A 10,475-nucleotide genomic window follows, 5' to 3' on the forward strand; every position below is an offset into this window, starting at 1 on the left:
CCAGCACGAATCACATCAACCAAGGCTATTGACAGCTGTGGCTTTCCAATGATATTTAAGCCTGGTAATTTTAAGAATTTAGTGAGGAATTGTCTATTCCGATAAGGACTGTAGGCTATTTAAAGGTGCATTTTTATTTATTTTTTTTTAGCTTAAAACACATGTAGACATGTTAAATAAATTAATGGATTTATCAATTTAAAAGAAGTCAAGAGAAAGAAAGTAATTCCAGCCACACATTTTGAGTTATTAGCAAGTACCATGCTTTTTCAGTGTACCAATTACCTTTTTTGAATATATTTTTTAAATTAAATGTATTAGGTCAGTGACACCAACACCACCAGGAATAAACCATCAACTTGAAGCTGTGAAACAGGACTTCTCAAACGTCTGTCTTTTACACAGTCCACGAGTTTTAACTTGTTAGCAATGGAGAGCATTTATATCTAATAACTTCAATTTGCCACTGGATGGCGCCAATACATACATATATACGTACAGATATTTGTCATCAGTAATCTAGAACACGAATCTACTCCATCACTAGCTGTGACGTGTGGGACTGATAAATATATTCAGTGGAGGGTAAAAATTCCACCTTTTCTTTCATTTTAAGTCTTACACTATTACTTTTACACTGTGCATCTACATGTTAGAAGATCAAGTATTTAAAAAAAATACAGCAGTCCTCACTCTGTATTTTGAAACTATTCTGCCACCTCGATTTTCTACATTTACTCTAATTGAATAATAAGCGAAAGCCCATACCATTAACACTCTGGTTTGCCAGTGTAAAAATAGTTTAGCTTAAGTATTGAAGGAGTTTGCATGCTGAAACTATTAACAGCACAAGACGAACTGCATTGTAGATAATTATTATCAGTGTATGACCACCGTAGTGACGACTGCACAGTGGTTATAAAAAGTATATTGTACACAATCACATGTTTTCTCCATAAATAATCACAAATGTTCCTCTGCTCCTGCCAAGGTACATAAAGCATTAGTCATCTGATGTGTGTTTGATTTATTTATGCATTTATTGACAGCAAGTACAGAAAAAAAGTCCAAATCACAAAACAGTGTAATATGGATTGGATTTTGATGCCTCTGTGAGAGCCACTCGCTCAAATGAAACATTTGCTTCCTTCCAAGGAAACACACAAATTTAGACAAAACACATACACAGAATGAAATAGTACCTCGAATACCTTGGCCTATCCTTAGGTGTGTTGCACCCAAAGGGAAGTTTAACAAAAGGGAAATTCCTGCAATTAACTCAAGGTGAGCTCAGCAGAAAGAATCTGCACTGTCCTGCCAGAGTGTGCCGAGTTACCTGAGGTATCTTTTTCTCCTCAACCCTTAAGATTGTCAACAGCAAAACCTCCTGAAGAGTACAAAAAAAACAAGGGGTGGGTGGGGGGGATATTTTACTTTTTAACAGAGATCTTTATCATTTTGATATCAGCTGAGCAGAGTAGCCTTGTGGGCAAGAGGAAATATGGATCAAATAACAAAACAGCCACAGCCACCCAGTGCAATTCCTCAATGACAGGACAATGGGCCGTCTGACACCACATAAATGTGAATGCCCTGAAAAGAACAGTGCCGTTTTTGTTTGCTGGTTCGAACAGAGACATCTATACATACACACACTGATGTGTCACACCACACCAGGACCCCGTTCATCAGCAATGTCTGTAACATTTAATGTACGATGGAAAGAGCAGGAGTTATCTTGAGGCTCAGTCAGACATCGTCACTGTTTTCTACACCTTTGATCGCTCGGTGAATTGATATACGACTGGAATAACTTCATTTTTGTTATGTGGAGGAGGAATGAAAGTAGATGGAGTGATGTTTAAAACAAGGCTCTCTGAGGAGGAATATTGGTCAAATTCAGATTCGGCTTTCCCACTTTGACACTTACAAAACAAATTTATATTTGTGTTGTTGTTTTTAAGCCTTTTTGCATACATAACCTTCTACACTAGCATATCAGTTCTAAGAAACAGAATTTCTAAAAACTTGAGAAGAAGGGGTTAAATTGAATTATTTGCAAAGAATAAGAAAAAAAATGAAAAAGAGAGGTTGCAATTTACATAACACAAAAAAAAGAGTATTTGAGCATCAGTGGAGTCATCAAAGACAAAAACACCAGGGGTGGTCACCTTGTAGTGCTGCTCATGACCAGTGAGTCCAGTTGAGGACAGAAATCTGCAACACACTGTAACATTTGACTCAAATCTGCTCTGTCAGTGTTGGGTCCTGGAAGTTTCTGTCTGAGGTAACAGGCTTCACCTTTGGTTGCTTTGTTTGTACAAGTCGTGATAGGCTGATTCCCCTCCTGCCTGTGGCGAGTGTGTATCCTCATGTTTATGCAGAGAGCTATCAGTCGATCAAACGGTCAACTCACAGGCGTCTATGGTCCGAGATTCAGCTATTTCTCTGGATTCAGTCACTGTTGTGTTTAACCATGCCTAGAAGATCCTTTGTCGCGTGTTCTCCTGTAACTCCAAAGCATGCCGCCACGCAGTATTTCTCTCCTTGGAGTCCATTTTGCCACCTTCCTTCGCTGCCATGCAGGATCATTGATAAATATGTTCAAAGTATTGAGGCTGAGGATTCTCTTTCACGTATTTCTGAATGTACCAGCAGGTCAGGTGAGCTTTCAGGTCCTCTTCCACCACAAAATCCATGGCTGCCTGCAATGACATGGTGCATAACAGCTCACATCAAAATCATCTGGCCTTTCCTAGGACAACAATTTAAGTGGAAACATTTTCGATTCTCAATGTATGGTACACTTTTTTAGCTGCTCATAAATGCAAATATCTAATCAGCTAATCACATGGCAGAACCTCAAAAAGGAATGTAAACATGATCAAGGAAACCTCCTGAAATTCAAACCATGCATGAGAATAGAGGAGAAAGGTTGATTTAAGAGACTTGGAATGTTCCTGGTGTCATATTAGCTGATCTGAGATTTTCAAAAACAAGCTGATCTACAGGGATTTTCCAACACAGCCATATTATGGGTTTACAGAGAATGGCAATAATCGAGAAACTTGCTTGTGAGGAGAATGCACAGACTGTTTTAAGCTGATTAGAAGACAATAGTTACAACTTAGATAACCAGTAATTAAAACTCAAGTATGAAGAAGACCGTCTCTGAATTAAGACCATGTCAAACCTTGAAGGAGAAGCGCTACAGCAGCAGAAGACCCCACTACGTGCCACTCCTATCAGATAAGAACAGGAAACTGACGCTACTATTTGCACAGGCTCACAAAATTGGACAACAGAAGATTAGTAAAACATTGAGTCTTAAGCTCTGATGTGACATTCAGAAGGTAGGGTCAGAATTTAGTGTAAACAATATGAAAGGATAGCTCCACCCTGCTTTACGTCAACAATTCAGCCTGATGGTGGTTTAATGGTGTGGAGGATATTTTCTAGACACAGTTTTGGCACCTTAATACCAACTGAGCATTGCCAGAGCCTACCTTCTTGTTTCGTGAACAAACGCAAAATCTGGGTTTAAAAAATTACTTTGGCAAGGTGTTTGGCGATTCCTCTCCCTCTGTAAGCATCTGGAACTTCGGTGTGCTGCAGGTCCACCGTCTTTTTCCCAACATACTCGTACAGAAGAACCGCACGATCATGGGATCCTAAGAGCAAACACAAATATTATCTCTGGCAGAGGTTGGTCTTCACCTCCACTATTGCTAGGATTTACTAATTATCGGAAAAAACATGACCCCCCCCCCCAAAACAAACAAAGAACAGAACCTGCAGAAGCCTGCCACCCTGCTTGTGCACACTACAAGTTTCATCCCACAATTACTTCAACGTTTCAGCATTTTAAAGCTGACTCTAAGTGCCCCAGTTACATTATTAAGGTGTGGTAGCAGATTTTAATTTGCATGTAGCGCTGCAACATGGCTGCAGGGAAAGACGAGGCACGAGTGGCCAGGTGCAGGCATGCCCTTGTGGAGGAAGGGTCGTGTTGCTGGGTGAAGAAAAGATAAAGATCTCCATTCAGCACAACAATGGCATCCACCATTTTCCTCTTAACAGCTGACCCACAACTGACCAGGACAAACACGACTACTGACACACTTAAAACAGTAATATTAGTGTGTCGTAAAGGATTAATATATATAAAACGAATAAGACTGTGTAAAACTTTAAAATATGTTTAAAGCACTTGAACTGAACGCTTGAAAGGAAGTAGCACAGCACATTTGGAGGCCTGGCAGATAAAATGCTGACTCTGGAAAGCTGAAATGGTGTTTGAATCTTAATATAACCGTAGGGGAAGGTATTTTGCTACAAATGAGTTTTACTTGGAAGATTAATACTGGAATTTGTGTATTTGGGATTGTGTGCTTTTCAAATTTGCGTGCTTGGTTTGAGGTCTGGAGGCCAAATACTTTGGTCTCGCCGAAAAGAAAGAAAAGTAAAGCACCGGTACTGGTGGTAAAGTCAGAAGACAGGCTCCGTCTATATGTGAGCAGCCATCTGTGTCTGAAATGGCAGCTGTAGGTATCAATAAAGCAGCGACGACGTTAGCAAGAGCGAAAGCTAACACTAGCATCAGCTGGCACGCTAATGTTTACATGTTGAACTCACCATTCAGCCTGATGACAAACTGCCGACGTTTCTTATCGTGTTCCACCCTGATTGGAGAGTTGTTTGCATCAAAGGCATTAGTCTGTGCCGCCTGTGCCATAGTAGCGCCGTTAAAAAGTCACAACAATGACTGCTACGCTACCCTACGGGATTGCTAACCAGAAATGGCTACAAAAGCAAAACACTTCATCCAACGAAATCAGCTGTGAGGTCACGTGACGCGCGGCCAATCGCAGGCGTCGTCTTTAGAGAGGCGAAAACAGAGCGGCTTTGTAAGATAACTCCCCTCGAGATCATAAACTCTAAACGCCTGCTGAGAAACGATAAAACCAACTGTCTGACTCCGAACGCAAACGTTTCACATGCTGCATTCACGTGACGTGGGATCATAAACAATTATGTCCGTTAAAGACCTGTTAAAGTGGGTCTTATAAAAGGAACTTGCTGCTTACACGGGGTTTTTTTTTGTACCTTTTCTGCTCATTTTGTATTTTTTTACAATCCCTGTGAATTATTATATCTTTGCTACTTTATTTCTTTATTATTATTTTAAAATAAAGTTTAAGAGAATTGAAATGTAAGTTTTGTTGTTTAATTCTGTAAGGAATAGGTATAGTATAAAGTCTCTAAATACAATTGCTATAAAATATATTGATTTGTTCATCCGTCAGTTTGAACTGATAAATGATCGGCCCTGTCCCTAACATCTTCATCTGTCACACCAGCCCTCTGCATGTCCTCATTCATGGATGAGGTCTCTGAGGTATTTTCTTTTCCTCCTGCCTGTCAGCCCCATTTTGCACTATCCCTCCTCTGCCCATGTCCAAAACAGCTCAGCCTTGCCTCTCTAACTTTGTGTCCAAACCACTCGGCCTGAGCTGTCTCTCTCATATACTCATTTCTAATCCTGTTCATCTTGTCCTTCCGAGTCAGTGCCAACATCTCTAAACCACACATCATAGCTACACTAATACCTTAAATCACCCCTGACACTTGTCCTCACCTACTCCACCTTGGCTTGCACTCTCTTCTTCACATTTCTTATGCACTGTCTATTGCTTTGGATGCCTGGTCACAGGTATTTAAGCTCATCCACCTTCACCACCTCTGCTCCCTCCAGCTTCACTATTACACCTGTCTACCTATCAGTCACACACACATTCTGTCTTGCTTCTACTGACTTTCATTTCTCTTCCCTCCAGTGCAGAGAAAACAGGTTTGTAAAAGTGTGTCGGAATTGCATATTCAATATCATACACACATATATGTATGATATATGTGATATATGTGATATATATATATCAGAATGTGAGACAGAATGTGAAAAAAAATCCATGAATCCACATGGTAGGATTTGTAAAGAATTTATTCGTAAATTAGGGTGGAAAATAAGTATTTGGTCACCTCAAACAAGGAAAATCTCTGGCTCTCACAGACCTGTAACGTCTTCTGTAAGATGCTTTTCTGTCCCCCACTCGTTACCTGTATGAATGGCACCTGTTTGAACTCATCATCTGTATAAAAGACACCTGTCCACAGCCTCAAACAGTCAGACTCCAAACTCTGCCATGGCCAAGACCAAAGAGCTTTCGAAGGACACCAGGAAAAGTATTGTAGACCTGCACCAGACTGGGAAGAGTGAATCTACAATAGGCAAGCAGCTTGGTGTGAAAAAAATCAACCGTGGGAGCAATCATCAGAAAATGGAAGACATACAAGACCACTGATAATCTCCCTCGATCTGGGGCTCCACGCAAGATCTCATCCCGTGGGGTCAAAATGATCATGAGAACGGTGAGCAAAGATCCCAGAACCACACGGGGGGACCTGGTGAATGACCTGCAGAGAGCTGGGACCAAAGTAACAAAGGTCACCATCAGTAACACACTACAACGGCAGGGAATCAAATCCCGCAGTGCCAGACGTGTTCCGCTGCTGAAGCCAGTGCATGTCCAGGCCCGTCTGAAGTTTGCCAGAGAGCACATGGATGATACAGCAGAGGATTGGGAGAATGTCATGTGGTCAGATGAAACCAAAGTAGAACTTTTTGGTATAAACTCAACTCGTGTTTGGAGGACGAAGAATACTGAGTTGCATCCCAAGAACACCATACCTACTGTGAAGCATGGGGGTGGAAACATCATGCTATGGGGCTGTTTTTCTGCCAAGGGGACAGGACGACTGATCCGTGTTAAGGACAGAATGAATGGGGCCATGTATCGTGAGATTTTGAGCCAAAACCTCCTTCCATCAGTGAGAACTTTGAAGATGAAACGAGGCTGGGTCTTCCAACATGACAATGATCCAAAACACACCACCCGGGCAACAAAGGAGTGGCTCCGTAAGAAGCATTTGAAAGTCCTGGAGTGGCCTAGCCAGTCTCCAGACCTCAACCCCATAGAAAATCTGTGGCGGGAGTTGAAAGTCCGTGTTGCTAGGCGACAGCCCCAAAACATCACTGCTCTCGAGAAGATCTGCATGGAGGAATGGGCCAAAATACCAGCTACTGTGTGTGCAAACCTGGTAAAGACCTATAGTAAACGTTTGACCTCTGTTATTGCCAACAAAGGTTATGTTACAAAGTATTGAGTTGTATTTTTGTTATTGACCAAATACTTATTTTCCACCCTGATTTACGAATAAATTCTTTACAAATCCTACCATGTGGATTCATGGATTATTTTTTTCTTCACATTCTGTCTCTCACAGTTGAAGTGTACCTCTGGTGCAAATTACTGACCTCTGTCATCAGAGGTCTGAGATTATCACTTTTTTGCCCCACTGCGTGTGTGTATGTATGTATGTATGCATGTGTGTGTGTGTATACATATATATATATATATATTTGTGTTGTACCTCGTCAATCTCTAGCTGTGAGAGCAGTCCCTTCTTTCGAATGTTGGAACACTGAGCTACTAGTTGTTTCGCCGTCATTGTGGATGTTGGGTATCGAAGAATCCATAGGTCCCTCATCCTATTCATGTAGCCCCTTCCGCCGGGGTTACTTGCGTAGTAGCATTCCAACAACGCCCTGTTTTCGTCCCTTGCCCACCGATGCCTTCTTGTTCCAGTAGCCCACTTTTCGTCAGGGTGCCCTGGTTCCTCAACACCTGACGCGGACCTTGTTGATCCGGGCGACGTCCGAGCCGGCATGCCTTCATATTTATCTGTCTCGCTCATGTCTGCGGTAGGCTTGCTTAGCATAGGGGGTCTAGCCTTAGGACCCTTACTGGATACAGACGCCCCAGGCAGGAATCGAACTTGCGATCCTCTGTTCCAAAGGCGTGTAGTCTAACCACTACGCTATCCAGCTGCTATATACATGAGCGGGACACAGAAAGGAATTGGCAAGAATACCAGAGGCGCAAAACACCAGCTACTGGTAGACAGAACAATCAGCCGAGACTGCAAGACCAGACTGACCAACCTGTGCACTGCCTGGATTGATTACAAGAAGGCCTATGACTCAATGCCACACAGCTGGATACTGGAATGCCTAGAATTGTACAAGATCAATGGGACCCTAAGAGCCTTCATCAGGAACTCAATGGGGATGTGGCGTACAACACTAGAGGCCAACTCCAAGCCCATAGCACAAGTCACCATCAAGTGCGGGATCTACCAAGGAGATGCTCTGTCCCCACTGCTGTTCTGCATAGGCCTGAACCCCCTCAGTGAGATCATTAACAAGACTGGCTACGGATACCGACTACGGAACGGAGCAGTTGTCAGCCACCTCCTGTACATGGATGACATCAAGCTGTATGCCAAGAGTGAACAAGACATCGATTCACTGATCCACACTACCAGGCTATACAGCAATGACATTGGAATGTCGTTCGGACTGGAGAAGTGTAGTCGGATGATAACAAAGAGAGGGAAGGTAGTCAGAACTGAGGGGATTGAACTACCAGAAGGCAACATTGCAGACATAGAGGACAGTTACAAGTACTTGGGGATCCCGCAGGCGAATGGGAACCATGAAGAGGCCGCTAGAAAAGCTGCAACCACCAAGTACCTGCAGAGGGTCAGGCAAGTCCTGAGGAGTCAGCTGAATGGTAAGAACAAGATCCGGGCCATCAACACGTACGCCCTGCCCGTGATCAGGTACCCTGCTGGGGTAATAGGCTGGCCAAAGGAGGAGATAGAAGCCACTGACATAAAGACAAGAAAGCTCCTTACCATGCATGGAGGGTTTCACCCCAAGTCCAGCACCCTGAGGCTGTACGCTAAGCGGAAGGAAGGGGGCCGGGGACTGGTGAGTGTCAGCACCACAGTCCAGGATGAGACAAGGAACATCCAAGAATACATTGGGAAGATGGCCCCAACTGACCGAGTGCTCAGTGAATACCTCAGGCAGCAGAAACCCAAGAAAGAGGAGGGAGACGAGGAACCATCATGGAAGGACAGGCCCCTGCACGGTATGTACCACCGGCAGATAGAGGAGGTGGCTGATATCCAGAAATCCTACCAGTGGCTGGACAAAGCTGGACTGAAAGACAGCACAGAGGCACTAATCATGGCAGCACAAGAACAAGCTCTGAGCACAAGATCCATAGAGGCTGGGGTCTATCACACCAGGCAAGACCCCAGGTGCAGGCTGTGTAAAGATGCCCCAGAGACAATCCAGCACATAACAGCAGGGTGCAAGATGCTAGCAGGCAAGGCATACATGGAACGCCATAACCAAGTGGCCGGCATAGTGTACAGGAACATCTGTGCGGAGTATAACCTGGAAGTCCCGAGGTCAAAATGGGAGATGCCCCCAAGGGTGGTGGAGAATGACCGAGCTAAGATCCTGTGGGACTTCCAGATACAGACGGACAAAATGGTGGTGGCTAACCAACCGGACATAGTGGTGGTAGACAAACAGAAGAAGACGGCCGTAGTGATCGATGTAGCGGTTCCGAATGACAGCAATATCAGGAAGAAGGAACACGAGAAGCTGGAGAAATACCAAGGGCTCAGAGAAGAGCTCGAGAGGATGTGGAGGGTGAAGGTAACGGTGGTCCCCGTGGTAATCGGAGCACTAGGTGCGGTGACTCCCAAGATAGGCGAGTGGCTCCAGCAGATCCCGGGAACAACATCGGAGATCTCTGTCCAGAAGAGCGCAGTCCTGGGAACAGCTAAGATACTGCGCAGGACCCTCAAGCTCCCAGGCCTCTGGTAGAGGACCCGAGCTTGAAGGATAAACCGCCCGCAGGGGCGTGCTGGGTGTTTGTTTTTTGTTGTTATATATATATATATATATATATATATATATATATATGTATATAGATATAGAGATATATATATATATATATATATATATATATATATATATATATATATATATATATATATATCTATATAGATATAGATATATATATATCCTAAATGTGTGATTTCATGCAAACTGTGAAGCGCGAGCTGTTTTTAAAAAAGTGCCGTACAAATAAAGATATTATTATTATTATAACTGTATCACAGTTACACCTTTCCCCCCGTACGACTAATTTATGGCACTTTAGCTTTCATTTCATGGTGTGATATTTTAAAATATGTTTAACAGATATAGAATTTGTCTTAAAGAGGGAAATGGCACATTTGCACACAAGAAGGGATTTTATCCAGACAGGTGTTTGTGTCTGAGAAATTGCTCTTGATAGCTCAGGTCAGGTCACAGCTCAGGGATTCGCAGTGGCAGGCGCGTCTTCAGCACATCAAGCGTACAGTCAGCGGACGATAACCCAGGACACAAACTGAGCTTGTGTGTTTTTCTCCACTATACACTTGTGCCTATGTGAGAGGAATACTTGACAGACATCAGGAGTAGGCTATAAGGACAATGTAAGTCTACA

General features: G+C 43.2%; 1 protein-coding gene across 1 annotated transcript; it reads right to left on the reverse strand.

Annotated features, from left to right (window-relative positions):
• Positions 1-1,015: 1,015 nt before the first annotated feature.
• Positions 1,016-4,971, reverse strand: natd1 (protein NATD1). Its single transcript, XM_085270859.1, has 3 exons — positions 4,636-4,971; positions 3,553-3,671; positions 1,016-2,705 (listed from the first exon to the last, which is right to left on the reverse strand). The coding sequence occupies exons 1-3, from the start codon at positions 4,733-4,735 to the stop codon at positions 2,589-2,591; spliced, it is 336 nt and encodes a 111-aa protein (XP_085126985.1). The 5' UTR covers positions 4,736-4,971; the 3' UTR covers positions 1,016-2,588.
• Between the last annotated feature and the right edge of the window lie 5,504 nt (positions 4,972-10,475).

This window comes from Mchenga conophoros, linkage group LG4 (genome assembly GCF_057382185.1).
Source record: "Mchenga conophoros isolate Kocher_MC1m ecotype Shallow Benthic linkage group LG4, M_conophoros_male_GT1.1, whole genome shotgun sequence".
NCBI lineage: Eukaryota > Metazoa > Chordata > Actinopteri > Cichliformes > Cichlidae > Mchenga > Mchenga conophoros.